This window comes from Gossypium hirsutum, chromosome D02, assembly GCF_007990345.1.
Source record: "Gossypium hirsutum isolate 1008001.06 chromosome D02, Gossypium_hirsutum_v2.1, whole genome shotgun sequence".
In the NCBI taxonomy this organism is placed as follows: domain Eukaryota; kingdom Viridiplantae; phylum Streptophyta; class Magnoliopsida; order Malvales; family Malvaceae; genus Gossypium; species Gossypium hirsutum.
The window spans coordinates 2,577,125-2,594,637 of NC_053438.1; the positions used below are offsets into that span (position 1 = coordinate 2,577,125).

Consider the following 17,513-nt stretch of genomic DNA (forward strand, 5'->3'; position numbering starts at 1 on the left):
TTTCACAAACACAAATGTATCTCAATGATTAGCATGATCCAATCCGATACAAATAATAAAAAAGATTATGATAAAAAAAAAAACATACATTCAAACAATGAGTGGTCCAGGTTGAGATTGGGCAGCCATGGCCATCTCGAATTGCCTCAAAGAAATAGAAGGGAAAGCAATGAAGTTATGGTCAAGTGAACTGAAATCTTGCCAACCCTTAAAAGGGCTGTTGTTGGTTGTGGTGGTGCCATCCAATCCTATGTGTGTAACATGTTTCACATCTGTCGGATTCCCAATTTCCATCTCGGTTGTCAATTCCTCTATGTCTTTGTAAACTGTGAAACCCCCAATGGGTGCTTGCTTCATTTAGTAATTTTGAAGGAAATTGTATATGGCATGAACACAATGTGCTAATTTCAATCAAGAGTATTTGCATATGGGCATTAATCCATGTAAAATTGGGATTTTTGAAATTAGGCTTAATTGTAAAATTGACCCTCAAACTATATTATTTTTCCTACTCAAGTTCTTAAAGTTCGTTTGGTTAAAAGTGATGCATAAGTTATTGATTTCATCTCATTTTACAAAAAAAAAAAAAAGTATACAACGTCCTTTAAGAACTTGTCATGTATCATGTTCTTATTGGTTAGTATCGTGTTTTGGGGTAAATAAGAAAAAATTAATAATTTATATATCATTTTAACCCTGAAAAAAACTTCTAAGTATCTAAATAGGAAAAACAGAATAGTTTGAATTTTGCATTTAAGCCAAAAAATTAAAATCACATTAATAACACTAGCAATGAACTTTTGTTAAATTTCAATATTATTTCATTTTAATATTCAACAAATATTCAAATTCTGATTCAGGCCAAATAATAACAGTGCTTTTTAAATCGGATATATAGAATGACTCTTGAAATTAAAAACATATCAACTAAAATCTTCCGAAAAAGTACAAGGACTGAAAGCAGAAATAGATCATAAATAATAACCTAAAATATATAAAGAAAAAACTTTGAAAATAAGCATTCCCCATGCCATACCAAATACTCACATCTGGTATGTTTGAAAATATGGGATCAATCAAAATTTGAGATTTTATAAAAGGTTTTTTTGTGTGTGTGTGAAATTATCAAAACAAGAAAATCCAAGCAAAGTGAAAAAAAAAAAAAGAAGACATTGATCATCAAACTTACCAAATAACTGAGAGAAGCTTCTTACAGTAATTCGAACCAATCTATGTATCCCATTCGATATGTTGGGCTTTGAAAGAGCCAACCAACCAAATGAATTCTTTGTTCTTCCCTTTGATGAACACTCTTCTCCTACAACTTGTTTACCTTAATTCAAAACATATATATATGTATATATCAGACAAAACCCTAAACCTGAGCAGAAAAAATGATCAGACAGAAACGAAGAGACATGATCATACTTGTTAGATTTTGATAGTTGGGTTCTGGTTTTTGTTTCCTTGGAGGACTTTTGCCAACTGCAACACTTGCCTGAGAAGAACAACCAGTTGTGAAAGGAAGAACAAGCCTTTCCATTCTCTCTTTCATGTTTTTTTTTTCCTTCCTTTAGAAAAAGCAATCGATTTATCACCAAAATGTTTTTTTTTTTTGGGGGGGGGGGTAGGGGGTAGGGGTTGGTAATTGATTTGTCACCAATATGAATGAATGAGAAGAAGCAAATGGAAATGGAAATGTTGGGTCAGTTTATATTTTGGTTAGGCCTTGGCTTTATCATCAAGATAGAATGATTTTAGCATCTGAAAAATGAGAACATGGGCAATGATTTTATATATATGGTTGGTCTTAATTTCGGTTATTTTATATCATACAAGAGATTGTAGCCATTTCATAAATTGGGTTGGAAATTAAAAAATTGCGTCGGTGACTTAAAATTTGTTAAATTGATCGTCAAATATGTTGTTCTTAAAAAATTAATTTCTTCTTCTTTAGTGTTGAAACAAATTGGATCAGAACGAGAAAAAGTTGTCAAGTTCTAAAATCAAAATGTACCCAAAAAAGAGTTCCAGACTAAATTTAAAAAGCTATAAAATTCGGGGACTAAATATTAATTTATCACAGCCTTTTATGTTCAAATAAGTTAACTATGCACTTGTCATCACATGGAGAGAGAGTGGGTAGGGTTGGGGTTTGGTACATAGTTAGCTAAACAGTGCAACTCAACCTAATTTTCTTTTTTGCTGATTAAGTCTACTAGAAACACTTGTATTCATTATAATTCCTCTAAATATATTGGTGAATGGTGGGCTCAAAAAAAAAAAAGTATTTGTTGTTCTTCTCTTGTATTTGAAGCCACTATTAATTGATTATTTTCATGCAATCAATTCATCCATTCTCCCTTTTTTGTTTTTTTTTCTTTGATATATATATACACATTCATCATCAACCTTGAAAATAGACAAACTTAATAGGCATAATAGCATCAATCATAGAGTGAATCTCAAGTGACTTCACCATCAAATTCAATGATAGTCTCAAGTATTCCTTAGTTTCAAAAAAGAAATTTATGTCTAAAAGAGTACTTGAATGTTGTTAGATAGCCAACTATAACCCCAAATTTAATTAAGGAATGATTGTTTGGATCAACATTAACAATTTCTTTTTATTATTTAAGTATTAGTGAATTACTTGACCTTCCGTATAAAATTATTATTTTTTATATTCGAGTCTAGTCTGATCTATTACCGATTATAATTATAATGTTATTTCATGAATTATGTAAATATATTAATTATTTAACATTATCTTAATTAAAATGATTATATATTATTTTTTTTACAAAGTAACAAATAATTATAAAAATCAATTTAAACCCGTAATAAATCTCTAAAAATATTTAAACATTTTGAGATTTTAACTCAAGACAAACCGTAGTTTCTAGCCATAATTTTACCATTACAATTAAAATTTTATTTATTTTTATATAAAATTGTCCATAATTTTTTTCACATGGTGAGTGTTGTTAATATATTTTGAAAACAAATTTAGATATATTACTGAAAATCAATTTATTTTCCATAAAAGCTTTGGAGTATTATTAGTATAGGTCTAGATTTATATGGTGGCCCAAATATGAATTGGGCTTAATTGAAACCTACGAAAGGCTTGATCTAGTAGTTAAAAGTGATTAAACCATTTTTATTAAAAGCTTAATTAAACGGGAGATACTTAAACTATTAGGTTTGTTTGAGTTAGGTATTTATATTATTTTTTTATCGATTCGAGTACCTAAACTTTGAATTACTTATTGAAATAAGTACATGCTGTTAGTATCGTTAAAAAAAAAAAACTCTAGCCAATAGTTTCATCCCACGTTATTATTAGCAATAGAGTCCTACTTGTTATATTTGAAATTGACAATTTATTGAAATAAAACCTTTGGGTTAGGTTAATATTGTGAAATTATTCAAGCCCATCAATGGATATTTTTAAGGATTGGATCGGATCAGATCAATCTTACCAAATTCTTTCGATTAAGGATGTTTGATCGAGACAAAACTTGAGGACTTATCTTCCAACAATCCTCTTTACTTTAGTTGTTATTGTTATATTGGATTTAACTATTTTACTTGTTGTTCAAAGGGGATTGTAGTTGATCTTTAGTATGTGAGTAAGTCTTAGAAAACTTTTATATATTTGAGGTACTTGTATAGATTTTTGTATTGAATTTTTTAGAGCACTTACCAGTTCAGAGAGGAATGTTATTGTGAGAGTGCAAATGAGATAGTAAAACCTATTGTTGCCTTGATGGTGGTTTTACAAACTATGTGCTCGGGGGGAGAATTTGATGGTGAGAAATCTAGCCTTTGAGTATAACATTGAGGTTAATTAGACTAGGGTGTGATAGAACTAGGATTACTTGTTGTATTGAGTTAAAATATAGTAAATTCATCTCATTGAGCTAGATTGTGTAGACGTAGGAAACCGAATTGATAAACAATTTCTTATTAGCTTTTTTTTTATCACAATGTTATAGAAATACCCAGTTTCACTGTCACTTCCATTCATACTTTATTGCTTAAGATATTAACAATTAATTTACGTTAACATATTCAGCAGATCACAAATAATAAGTTTTCTAAACATTAATCTTATTATAGGTTCTTATCATATATGTTATTTTTTATACAATACTTAAAACTACCCATAGCCCCTCTCCAACCCTTAAATAGGAGGATAATGCGCTTCAACACATTTAAATCTATGCCCTTCTGACAACAACCTAAATGATAAATCTATTTCCATAGAAGATTTTTTTGTGTGTAATTAAAGTTAAGTGTCATTTGGTTGTTTCCCACCCAATGGAACATGATTAATGGGATTTTAGTATATCTTATAAAGTATTAATTAAAATTTATAATAAAATCACAAGAATATGTTTGGTTGATTAAACATTTGCTTAGAGTAATTTATATTGCAATATGTATCACCAACCATTTCTTTTACAAAAATTATTTATTATTTTTAAGTTTAAAAATTAAATAAAGTACATCTCAATAATGGAATATTATTATTAACTGTCCATTTTTAGCAAAAAAAGAAAAAGACACTATTCTAATTAAAGAAACAAACAGACACTATTCACGTGTCACGCTGGTGATATAAGTGGTGGAAGGTCAGTGTCATTTGACAATTACTCATTTTTATATTATTTTATTATTTTTTGTTATAATTATTTAATATTAATATTAATATTAATATCAATTTTATTATATAAATATTTTTTATTTAACACATTCATATTTTATATTTCACATTTCGATAAGTATTGTTATCAATACAGGAGGATGTGAATTCGAATGCACTAAAACGCATTATCCTCCAATTTATGGGTTGATAAGAAATTATGAGTAATTTCAGATATTATATAAAAAAAACAAATATGATCAAAATCTATAATCAGATAATTATTATAAAAAAGATAATACTTTTTCATTAATTTGATAATGTCCAATCATTTTGATTGCCTTTCGAATTTTATTTTACCTTTATCAACAACCATTATTGATTTAAAATTTTCGAAAATAACATTATTGAAACATTTGAAAATAATATTATTAAAAATGACAGTTTAGATTGAATAGTTTGTAGATTAATATGTTCTCGGAGGATGTAGATTAACGATATATTTATGTTTAAAATTTTAATTTGGATTTTAATTATTTTTTTATTTTTTATGTCTTATAAAAAGTAGGGTCAATTGTATCAAATGGAGCGAGCTGAGATAGATTGTTCTCAAATCCACCACTGCTCCACAATTGGAACACTTCACTTCACTTCACCACTTGCCCTACGTCATTACAGATGTGTAACCTTACCACTTCTATATATGTTACATATATCTCACTCCATCCCACATCAATTTAATTTTTGTTAATTATTTCTAAAATTTTTAAATTTTTTATAAGACAATTAAGAGTAACTTTTTTTTTTAAATCTAAACATAAAAGCCTTTTTTATAATGCATTTGTACATTTTTATCATTTGAATGGTTATACATATTATATTATACGAGTAAAATGATAATTTTATATAGTAAAGAGCAAATAATTATTATAACTGCTTCGTGCCAATTATCCACCAAAAAAAATTATCCAATTTGCCATACCTTGCAACTATACTTCATAGAAAAATTTATTCTATTTAAAATTAAACGATTCAAAATCTATGAAACGAATCATTTTCTATCGTCCTCAAATATATAATACTTAAAAAAAAAGGTGGCTTTTAATTTTCATACAAGAAGAAACAAGCCACACTGCGTGAACTTGTTGACAAAACGATAGCCTCTATCTTCTTCACTTTGACTAGGTGAAGTTCCATTTTGTCAAAACCTAATAAAGTTTTTTATATAATGATTAAAAGGTATAATCAGGATTGTACTTTTTATTAATTAAATTTATTTTTGGTTGCACCAAAATTAATTAAAGCATAAATTTAATATAAACACAAAATTGAAATTTATTTATAGCAACTTAAATTTTTAGAGTTACTTAATTTATAAATAAATTTAAAGATAAAATTTTAACTGTAATGTAATTAACGTGAATCACTCTTAAACAATAAATATTCTTACCATCAAATCAAACCAACACCAATGAGATTTTTAAAGATTGAAAATGAAGAATGATATTTAAAAGGGAAGAAAAAAACAAATTTACTTGCAATAACCTTGAGAAACATCATCCACAAAAGCTTTAAGGTTCATATCCATGGACCCACCTTCCATGGCGGCTTCCCTGGCTAACCCTTTCCATTTCTCTACATTTTTCTTCACTTCCATCCCTTTCTCATCATCCCCCATCACCACATCCAAGCACCTAACGATCTCATCACGTTCCACGATCCCTTCTTCATTAGTGCTCACTCTCACCCCAGTGCCCCACACATCTTCAATTAGCTTCGCACTAGTCCCTTGATCCGTCCACTGAGGAAAAGCTACCATCGGTACACCGGCAACCAAGCTCTCTAACGTCGAGTTCCACCCACAATGCGTCACGAAGCAACCCAACGACGGATGAGACAACACTTCTACTTGCGAACACCATGGAACCACCATTCCAAATTGTTCCAATTCTTCCCTGCAAGTTAACTTATCTTCTTCTTTCTCTTCTTCGCCTCTATCTTTCCGGTTCCTCATCACCCATAAAAACGGTCGCCGGCTGGATATTAAAGCTCGAGCGATTTCCTCCACTTGTTGCTTCTTCAACGCCGCGATACTCCCGAAGGAAACGTAAACGACGGCCGATTTTGGTTTGGAGTCTAACCATTGGATGTAATCTTTTGAATCGGATTGAAAAAGATCGACTCTTAAGGAATTATCTAATGCGTCTTTTGAGTTAAAGAATGAAGATGGGACTAAAGGTCCAATACCAACTGTCTTGAACTTTTCAATGGCGTTTAATGCTTCGTGTTCCAAAGCATCGAAGGTGTTAATAAGGATTTTAGCGTTGGGTTCTTCTGCGAGGACGTCCATTTGTTCTTGGAACAACGACAGTGCCGATTGGTAAACGTTCGAAGCGATAACGAACGATGGAAGGTCGCGGGGGAAGAGTGGCGGTAGACCTGGTAATTTTATCGAACACTTGGGGTTTGTTTCATCAGCTTGAGCTTTAATGGCGGATTCGTATCCGTTGAAGTAAAAATAATAGATGTCGAAAACGGTGGCGGGTTGAATCCAGAGTAAAGCTGACGGGATGTGATGTTTACGCGCCACCTCCGCAGCCCAATGAAGGCATAAAGAGTAGACAATGCAAGTAATGGGTTTACCTTCGTTTTCACTGCTTGTTATATACTCAGAGATGGCATCTTTGCCTCGTCGCTTGAATTCAGACAAGTAATGGTCTGTGTCATCGCCGGGTTTAATTCCGTCGTCGTAGCCATCTGAAAAAGGTAAAAACGATAGGCCTTCAGCGGTGGGGACTTTGGTCATGCGGCGGCTGGCGGAGATGCTGGTGATGTAAGTTACACGTACGCCGATACGAATAAGATGCTTGGCGAATTGTAAGGTCGGGTTTATGTGGCCTTGTGCAGGATAGGTCACTACGATGAAATGAGGTTGTGGCATGATGGTGACGGCGGCGCGTGGGTAGTGAATTATCCTTTCTCTTTTTACTAATTTGGAGTAATTCGTGAAGGAAATTAATGGGTTTTTATAGTGATGAGAGGAATTCATAAAAGGTGACGTTTGAGCTGACGAATTTCAAAGATTCCTAAACCTTTTTGGATTTATCTGGTGTTTTTTTAAGGCTTAGGTTGCAGCTTGATGCATGATGCTGTCAGAGACACTTTCAGACTACACGCCTCTTGGGGGTTTGAACTTGATTCACCAATTATAGTTTAGGTTAAACTAAACCCCAACACTAAACTGGTAAGTTTATATTTGGTTAAACTACCTACCAAGTTATCCATCTATGCTTAAACTTTTTTTTTACTCACTCAATTTTTAAAACTTTCGAAATGGTCACTCAATTAATTGAATTCGATATTTTTGATCCATATCCCTTAAGCATTGTTAAATGCCTTATCTTTGTATATCTGGTAGATTAGGTATTTGTAAAGTTGAGGGTTAATTTTTGAAAATTATGATTAAATTGACATAAAATATAAATTTTGATGGTTAAATTTGTTATTATACTAATTTTAAAGTATTACCTCAACCTCGTGTTCAAACCCTTAACGGAAATGGACGGAAAAATAAATTTGATTAGTTAGGTGACAATTTTGAAAGTTTTAAAAGTTGAGTGAAAAAAAAAAGAAGCTTAAACATATTTGAGTGGCTTGCAATGTAGATTAGCTTCTATATTTTGATTACTCAACTTTTAGATTTTACAAAATGGTCACTGAACTATTCGAAAGTTTTCATTTAAGTAACTAAATTATTCGAAATTTATAATTTAAGTCACTAGGCCGTTAAATATTTTTTTAAGTCCGACTAGCAAGCTCCAAGTAGGGGTGATATCAGTTCGGTTTGGTTGAGTTTTTCAAATCTTTTGAATTGTCCATCATAATTCGGTTTGGCTCAGTTCAATTTTTCCATATTAATTTTTTATTTTGATTTTTTAAATTTATTTTGATAAAATGAGTTTTGTTTTATGGCTTTTGAATATTATTTGACAAATTTTCAATATTTTTTTTATAAATATTTCTAAAATACAATAATCTTTTAAAAAAATTTAAATAATTTACACTATTTTAAATATAAAATATTTATTTTTTATATCATAAAAAATAAAATGACTTATATATTAAATAAAAAACACAATTCAGTTTAGTTTTAGGTAACTGCAATTTTTAAACTTGCATTCCATAAATCATCTAAATACCTTGGTTAGGGTTGGTTTTCGATTTGGTTAGTTTGTTTGCACAACCTTAGCTCTAAGCGACTATTCGACGATTGATACAGTGAATCAGTACACATTGATAAGTAAAAGAACATACTTTAAATCTAAATTGATCTAACGGTTAGTGTCAGAGATCGAAGAAGAAAGTTGTTTAGATTTTAATTTGTAAATTTGTGACGTTCAAAACTATTTCATGAAAAAAAAATTGAACTATAGAAAAGAAGAAAAAAGAGATCTTTCGGTTGGTGCAAGGATTGCAAGCGGAGAAGGCCATACAATAACAATTTTAACAGTCCATCAAGTTAAATGAAAATTTTCAAATAGTTCAATGACCATTTTGAAGTTTTTTTAAGCTGACTGATCAAAACATAAATTTACTAATAATTTAGCAACCTTGAATGTAGTTTACTCAAATTATTAATAATGATGTTTTTTTTTTTGTGTGATGGAATTTCGATTGAATTTTATTAATTAATTTTAAAAAAATTTATAAATCCAAGTAAATGTAGGAAAAATCTACTCTTTTTTGATATAATGCTTAGAGCTACCCATAGCCCTCCCCACTTTTAAATAGGAGAACAAACTCAAACTCACATCCTCCGACACTGACAACAATGCCGATGCTAATCAAATTAAGACTCAGTTGACAACTACATCAACTTTTAATTATTCATATTTTGTAAAAGTAATTTTTGGTGAAAGTTATAGTGAAAGTTATCATATTGGTGGTTAGGTGTGATTGACCATTGAGTTATAATTATTGTAGTATCAAGAAAAGTTAACCGAGTTGATTAGAGTGTGGGGTGAATAAATTAATTTTTCAAAATTTTAATAGTAGGAATGGAAGAATATTTTTACAATGTTATTTCATGAATTATGTAAATATATTAATTGACGTGATAAATTAATTTAATATTAATATCTTAATTAAAATGATTATATATATTTTTTACAAAGTAACAAATAACGTTACGAGGGTTTTTTTGTTTTTTGTTTTTTACATTTTTATATAAAATTTATAAAAATCAATTTAAACCCGTAATAAATCTCTAAAAATATTTAAACATTTTGAGATTTTAACTCGAGACAAACGGTAGTTTCTAGCCAAAATTTTACCATTACAATTAAAATTTTATTTATTTTTATATAAAATTGTCCATAATTTTTTTCACATGGTGAGTGTTGTTAATATATTTTGAAAACAAATTTAGATATATTACTGAAAATCAATTTATTTTCCATAAAAACTTTGGAGTATTATTAGTATAGGTCTAGATTTATATGGTGGCCCGAATATGAATTGGGCTTAATTGAAACCTACGAAAGGCCTGATCTAGTAGTTAAAAGTGATTAAACCATTTTTTTAAAGCTTAATTAAACGGGAGATACTTAAATTATTAGGTTTGTTTGAGTTAGGTATTTAAATTATTTTTTTATCTATCCAAGTACCTAAACTTTGAATTAGTTATTGAAATAAGTACATGCTGTTAGTGTTGTTAAAAAAAAAAAACTCTAGCCAATAGTATCGTCTTACGTTATTATTAGCGATAGAGTCCTACTTGTTATATTTGAAATTGACAATTTATTGAAATAAAATCTTTAGGTTAGATTAATATTGTGGAATTATTCAGGCCCATCAATGAATATTAATCCATTTAGAGAAACTTATTTTTAAGGATTGGATTGGATCAGATCAATCTTACCAAATTCTTTCGATTAAGGATGTTTGATCGGGACAAAACTTGAGAACTTATCTTCCAACAATCCTCTTTACTTTAGTTGTTATTTATTATATTGGATTTAACTATTTAGTTGTTGTTCAAAGGGGATTGTAATTAATCTTTAGTATGTGAGTAAGTCTTGGAAAACTTTTATATATTTGAGATACTTGTATAGATTTCTGTATTGAATTTTTTAGAGCACTTACTAGTTCACATAGGAACGTTATTGTGAGATTGCAAATGAGATAGTAAAACCTATTGTTGCCTTGATGGTGGTTTTACAAACTATGTGCTCCGGGGGAGAATTTCATGTTGAGAAATCTAGCCTTTGAGTACAACATTGAGGTTACTAGACCAGGGTGTGATAGAACTAGGATTACTTGTTGTACTGAGTTCAAAGATAGTAAATTCATCTCATTGAGCTAGATTGTGTAGACGTAGGAAACTGAATTGATAAACAATTTCTTATCAGCTTTTTTTTAATCACAATGTTATCAGAATACCCAATTTCACTGTCACTTCCATTCATACTTTATTTCTTAAGATATTAACAATTAATTTACGTTAACATATTCAAAGACAAATAATAAGTTTTTTTAACATTAATCTTATTATCTGTTCTTATCATATCTGTTATTTTTTATACAATACCAAAACTACCTATAGCCCCTCTCCAACCCTAAAATAAGAGGATAATGCGCTTCAGCACATTCAAACCCAAGCCCTCCTGCACTGACAGCAATACCAATACCAATCAAATTAAGACTCAATCGAATAGTTTTTTATAATTACAAACAAATGATAAATCTATTTCCATAGAAGATTTTTTGTGTATAATTAAAGTTAAGTGTCATTTGGTTGTTTCCCACCCAATGGAACCTGATTAATGGGATTTTAGTATATCTTATAAAGTATTAATTAAATTTTATAATAAAATCACAAGAATATGTTTGGTTGATTAAACATTTGTGTAAGACCTAAATTTTGCCCGGGCCCAACTAAACCTAAAGCCCACACTACATCAGTCCCAACATTTAGCCTACTACTCTAAACCCAATGACCTAACACAAACAGCCCAAATACTTAGCCCTAACAGCACACATCCGAAAAACCCTAGCCCTTTGCCCCAGCGCCGCACGTCAGCTAGGATCCCTCATACGCTTCCGCAAATGCCGCAGCAGTTGCTCACATCGCAGCAACCACCCACGATCAGAACACCCTGTCGTTTCCACATACCTGTAACAAATAAACCACGAGCAACACTAATAGGAGATACAGTAAATTGTAAAGAAGTTTTGGCTATAAAAAGCCAATGGATTTCTGTAATAAGGGTTAGCAAATTTTTGATAAAAAAATTAAAAAGAAAATACAAGAGAAAAAAACATTTTGAAGGTGACAGCTTGTTGTTTCTTTTCTTCTGTTCTTTTACCGCTTTCATTTTACTTTTGTTTTTCTTTTGTTTCTAAAACAAAATAGATTAAATAAAGGGAGGTAAAGGAAAACTTACCAGCGTGGTGTCGATGTAGCCCTTTGTTTCATTACTGTCGGAGCAGGGGAGGAGTTTTAAGGGTAGAGAAACGACGCAATGGCAAAGAAAGAAAGAAAATGGTTTTTAGGGTTTGAAAAAGGGTTTTTAATTGATTTTAAAACGGCGCCGTATTTGGTGTACCCGAATGCCCGCGTTGTAACACCCCTTACCCGTAGTTGACACTGAAATAGGATACGAGGCGTTACCAGAACACATACACTTGTAAACATATTTAACCGAGTTATAAAATTTCATCTAAATTAAAACTTTCAAAATTATTAACATGCTTTTATAACTCTTCACAATATATCCTCGAAATGTTATTATAATTTTAATAATTAGGGCCTACGAGACCCTATACATACTCATGCAATTCAATACTTCATTTCCATTTCACTCAATTCGCAATTTCTCATGCCCACGATTTAGATCATATCACTAGCAATTGCCATTTAATTCACATACAATTCAATCTCATTAAGTTTAACACTAATACGCATTTAGCATTTAATTCAACGTTTGTCCATTATACCATTCGTTAACACATTTATGAAATTCTAAATTTTGCAATGAAAATATCATTTTAGCTTAAATAACAACATCATCCTGGTATAAATACACTACCACTTATCCATTTTCTTTAATTTTTTTGGGTCAATTTGTCACTTACCGTCCTTATCAAATTAGGAAACTGTTACGGAAAATTAAGTACTTCACTTTCACTTTGCCATAGTATAACTATGGTCTTACGTATGACCACTTATCACTTGTCCTTGAACAGATAAGTGTACCTAGGCTACCACTTATCACTTTGTCACTTGATCAGATAAGTGTAGCTAAGGCTAGCACTTATCACTTTGTCACTTGATCAGATAAGTGTAGCTAAGGTTACCACTTATCACTTTGTCACTTGATCAGATAAGTGTAGCTAAAGCTACCACTTATCACTTTATCACTTGTCACTGATCAGAAGTACTCAAATCCGGCATTCCGCTCAATTTGATCATTTATTCAGTTTTCGCATTTTTATTTTATTCTCATTTCAACACTAAATATGTTAGCCAAATACACATATAGCATAAGCATTACAAGCATGGATGAGCACAACATTTATTCATGTATCACGCTTACCAACATGTGTTAATTCATAAACCATTCATAATTTTTTTATGCCAAATCATATACCGAATATACCATACACACATACTATGAAACTTTATTTTCATACATGAGCTTAGACCATGACCAATAATGCACAAATATAAGCATCATTTTTATTTCATCGTTTATCAATTATAATCAAGCATATGACCAATTATACACAAATCATTCATATATTTCCTAATTTTCCTCCTCCTCCTCTCAATTCCACATCCTTAATGTGTATAACACACTTAAACAACATTAACTATAATTTCATTATTCACTCACATGTATATTCAAAGTTGTTTATCCGAGTCAGAGTCACTAAATTATTTTTATCTGGAGCTACAGAGCTCCAAATGAAGATCTGTTAATTTTCCCTGAAACTAGACTCACATATCTTCTTGCCATTAAATTTTCAGAATTTTTGGTCCAACCAAATAGTACAGTTTATTCTTTAAAGTTTTCCCTGTTTCGCTATCTGATAGTTTCGACCACTATTCACTAAAAAGTAATTATCTCATTGTACAGAATTTGGATGTTGTTTCTGTTTATTTATTATAAAAATAGACTCATTAAAGATTCTAACCATATAAATTATAACTAACATATCAAGAACATATAATCTTATATAATAAAACTCTACATTAACATCAATCTCATACTTTTTCAATAATATCAAACTCAAAAATATGTTGAAATCATGATGTTCTTACCTTGCTCAATTGACTTCAATCTTTAACTTGATTTTCTCTCTCATCCAGCCTCTATTTCTAGAATCTAACTTGATATTCTAGCTCCCCATAGTCTCCTTGCCAATTTTATCTCTTGGTGGCTATGGAAATTTCTTTGATTTCTAAGTGAAAATGATAGATTTTTGGTGAAAGGACCAAATTGTAAAGAAAGCAAAACTTTCTTTCTTTTTCTCTCTTCTCACGTTGGTTGCATGGAAGAAGAAGATGATTCTTCCTCTTTTCTTCCATATATATATATACTAAATAAAATAATAATAAAATAATAAAATGTCATTTAAAAATCTAATTAAAATATTAATAAACTAATATTTACTTATTTATTTAGTCTAAATATCTCCAACATCATCATTATTTTCTAGATTTCTCTTTCTTCTAATTGACCATTTTACCCTTGAGATCTTTTAAAATTCCATCATTGAGTCATCACTTAATTTGGTAAAATTATAATTTAATCCCTCATAATTCTTCATCTATTCAATTTGGTCCCAATTCATCCATTTTTCTTAGTTTCTAGATTATTCCACCCTTAAAATATTTACACTATTGGTTCTTTAACTTTTTCATATTTACACTTTAACCCTCAACTTTTCAGTATTTACTCTTGGGTAACAAAACTTTTCTCACTTTTGCAATTGAATCCTTTCTTGAATTAATATGTCATAAATCATAAATTTTAAAATAATTTTTTTTCCTTGTCTGAATTTTGGACCCGAAACCACTGTTCCAACTAGACTCAAAAAAATCGGGCTGTTACACGCGTGACCCGATCCAAAAACCCGATCAGATCCGCATGTTTTAAGTTGATGGGTTATTTATAATTTAGGCCCTTCATGTTTTTTGGTTTTCAAAATCACTGTTTTTTTATTATTTTCAAATTTTTTCCATGAAACATTGTTAATGTTTTGATTTAATCCAATATTGCGCAATGCTTCGAGTGGTTTGGGTAAATTGTTTTTTGGTCCTCCCCCTGATTGCGCATGTTTAAATTACTCCCTTTCTTATTTTTATTTTCAAATTCAGCTCTCAAATTCCGTTTGGTTTTGAAACTTAATCTTTAATTTGTTTTTTTCAGTTTTTTTTATATTTATTTATTATTATATTGTTTATATTGTTTATTAGTATAATTATTACTATATTATTATTATTGTCCGTATATATGTGAGCATGTATATATGTTAATATATATATATATGTATATTCTAAATGTTTTAAATACATATATGTAGTACGTATATATTTTATTATCATATCATTTTATTTTTATAGTTTATATATATTTTATATACATTCATATTTTTTATGATATTTATATTTTCATGTTTTATAATTCATATGTTTATACATTTTTATAACGTTTACATATATTTTTGCATTCTTTTCAAGGCTATTATAAATATTTTCCATGATTTTATAGTTACTAATACATTATCCTTATACATTTTTTTAAAACGTATTAATATATTTTATATGTATTTTATCATTGTTTTATTTTTATGACTTACGTTTTCTGTCTCATATCCATATACATATTTGGTAAAATTGTTTATATATCATACTTATGTATACACATAATTTAAATTAAAGTATTTGTTTCATATTGCATTGACATTTTTAACATATTTTTCAAATACATTTTGATTTTGTCAGAACATTAAAATCATTTTTTATGATTCAAAGGTTTTCAAAATAAAAACGAGATTCAAAGTTAGGGATTTTCGAGGAAAATAGAGCCCTAACGTATTGGGTTCCGATTTTCTTTGTTAATTTCAAATAACCGAGAATATTCGTGATTTAAAATGTATAAGTACAAATCATTTTTGGGAACTTAATTCGTTATGTCCTAACATATTGGGCATGACATAATTGCTTCCTCGAAATGAAGATTTACTTATAAAGCAAAAGTGATATTCAAAATTCGGGGATTTTGAGAAATTGTACCCTAACGTATTGGGTCTGAATTTCTTCGTATGACTTGAATAATTGACTATCCTTTTCAGATTTCAATGTTTGAGCTTAACAAAATCTTTTAAATTTTCGACACCAAGACATTAAATAATTAAATTCGGTACCGATTTTTTTGGGCGTTATGAGGGTGCTAACCCTTCCTCGTGCGTAACTGACTCCCGAACCTGTTTTCTCAAATTTCGTAGATCACATTTGTTTTTCAGGTAAGCCGATCACACCTAAATCACGGATCGGTGGCGACTCAAATTTTTATTTTTAAAGGTCGACAAACTAAATTTTTGTTTTCAAAAAAATGGTTTCGACAATTTGCTTAGAATAATTTATAAAAAGACACTACTCTAATTAAAGAAAAAAACAGACACTATTCACGTGTCACGCGAGTGGTGTCATTCGACAATTACTAATTTTATATTATTTTATTATTTTCTGTTATAATTATTTAACATTAATATTAATATAAAATTTATTATATAAATAATTTTTATTTAACACATTCATATTATATATTTCATTTATTCATTTAAATTCTTAATTCGATTGGTATGAGTATTGGTGTCAATACAGGAGGATGTGAGTTCGATTGCACTAAAACGCATTATCCTCCTATTTATAGGTTGATGAGAGACTATGAACAATTCCAAATATTATATAAAAAAAACAGATATGAAAAATCTATAATGAAATTATTACTATCAAGAAGATAATGCCTTTTCATTAATTTGATAATTTGATAATGATTTTATTTTACCTTTATCAACTACAATTATTGATTTAAAACTTCGAAAATAACATTTTTGAAACATTTGAAAATAATATTATTAAAAAAAATAGTTTAGATGGAATAGTTAGTAGATTAATATGTTTTCGGAGGATGTAGATTAACAATATAATTATGTTTAAAATTTTAATTTGGATTTTTAAATAATTTGTATTTTTTACGCCTTATAAAAATTAGAGTTAATTGTATCAAATATCTCTAAATTATGACTCTTATTTTAATTTGGTCTTCAAAATTTAAATCATTCTAATTATATCATTAAATTATCAATGTTATATCAAATAAGGTTCTTCCGTTACTAAAATTGTCAACTTAACCGCTAAATAAGATGTCAGATCTTACGTGATATAATTTAAAATGAATATTGTATAAATACCAATTTTGAGGTTTTCATAGATTTTACAGAAATTATCGTTCATTTTCCTCTCTTTTTTTGTTTGTCTTACTTTATTTTAATTTTTAATTTTAAAAATTATGTAACGACATTTTACTTTTCTTTAAAATTTTATTTTGATTTATGTCATATAAGATTTTACGTGTCATTTAATGATTAAATTAACAATTTTCATAATGGAAGGACCTGATTAATAAAACATCGATTGCTTTGAGACGTAATTAGAATGTTTAAGAAACATAATTAATCAAGCTCATCATTTAAAAAAATTAAAACACTTGTCGACAAAAAAAGAATAAAACAGTATCACGTGTCACGTGGGTATATAAAGTGGTATTTAATGTCTTGCAAATATGCTTTA

The 17,513-nt window shown here is 29.3% G+C and overlaps 2 protein-coding genes across 2 annotated transcripts; both read right to left on the reverse strand.

The window, feature by feature from the left end:
- On the reverse strand, positions 1–1,682 carry LOC107934473 (CRIB domain-containing protein RIC4). The gene is made up of 3 exons (XM_016866904.2): positions 1,429–1,682; positions 1,190–1,333; positions 1–326 (listed from the first exon to the last, which is right to left on the reverse strand). The coding sequence occupies exons 1-3, from the start codon at positions 1,553–1,555 to the stop codon at positions 91–93; spliced, it is 507 nt and encodes a 168-aa protein (XP_016722393.1). The 5' UTR covers positions 1,556–1,682; the 3' UTR covers positions 1–90.
- A 4,426-nt stretch (positions 1,683–6,108) lies between these two features.
- Positions 6,109–8,020, reverse strand: LOC107934474 (UDP-glycosyltransferase 75C1). Its single transcript, XM_041088022.1, has one exon. The coding sequence runs from the start codon at positions 7,698–7,700 to the stop codon at positions 6,183–6,185; it is 1,518 nt and encodes a 505-aa protein (XP_040943956.1). The 5' UTR covers positions 7,701–8,020; the 3' UTR covers positions 6,109–6,182.
- Between the last annotated feature and the right edge of the window lie 9,493 nt (positions 8,021–17,513).

Excerpts from the sequence above, each read along its gene's own strand:
- LOC107934473 (XM_016866904.2), bottom strand. The coding sequence starts at position 1,555 with ATGAAAGAGAGAATGGAAAGGCTTGTTCTTCCTTTCACAACTGGTTGT. Across the intron at positions 1,334-1,428 it reads CAACTATCAAAATCTAACAA|GTAAACAAGTTGTAGGAGAA; the intron begins GTATGATCATGT and ends TTTTGAATTAAG. Across the intron at positions 327-1,189 it reads AAGCTTCTCTCAGTTATTTG|TTTACAAAGACATAGAGGAA; the intron begins GTAAGTTTGATG and ends GGGGTTTCACAG.
- LOC107934474 (XM_041088022.1), bottom strand. The coding sequence starts at position 7,700 with ATGAATTCCTCTCATCACTATAAAAACCCATTAATTTCCTTCACGAAT.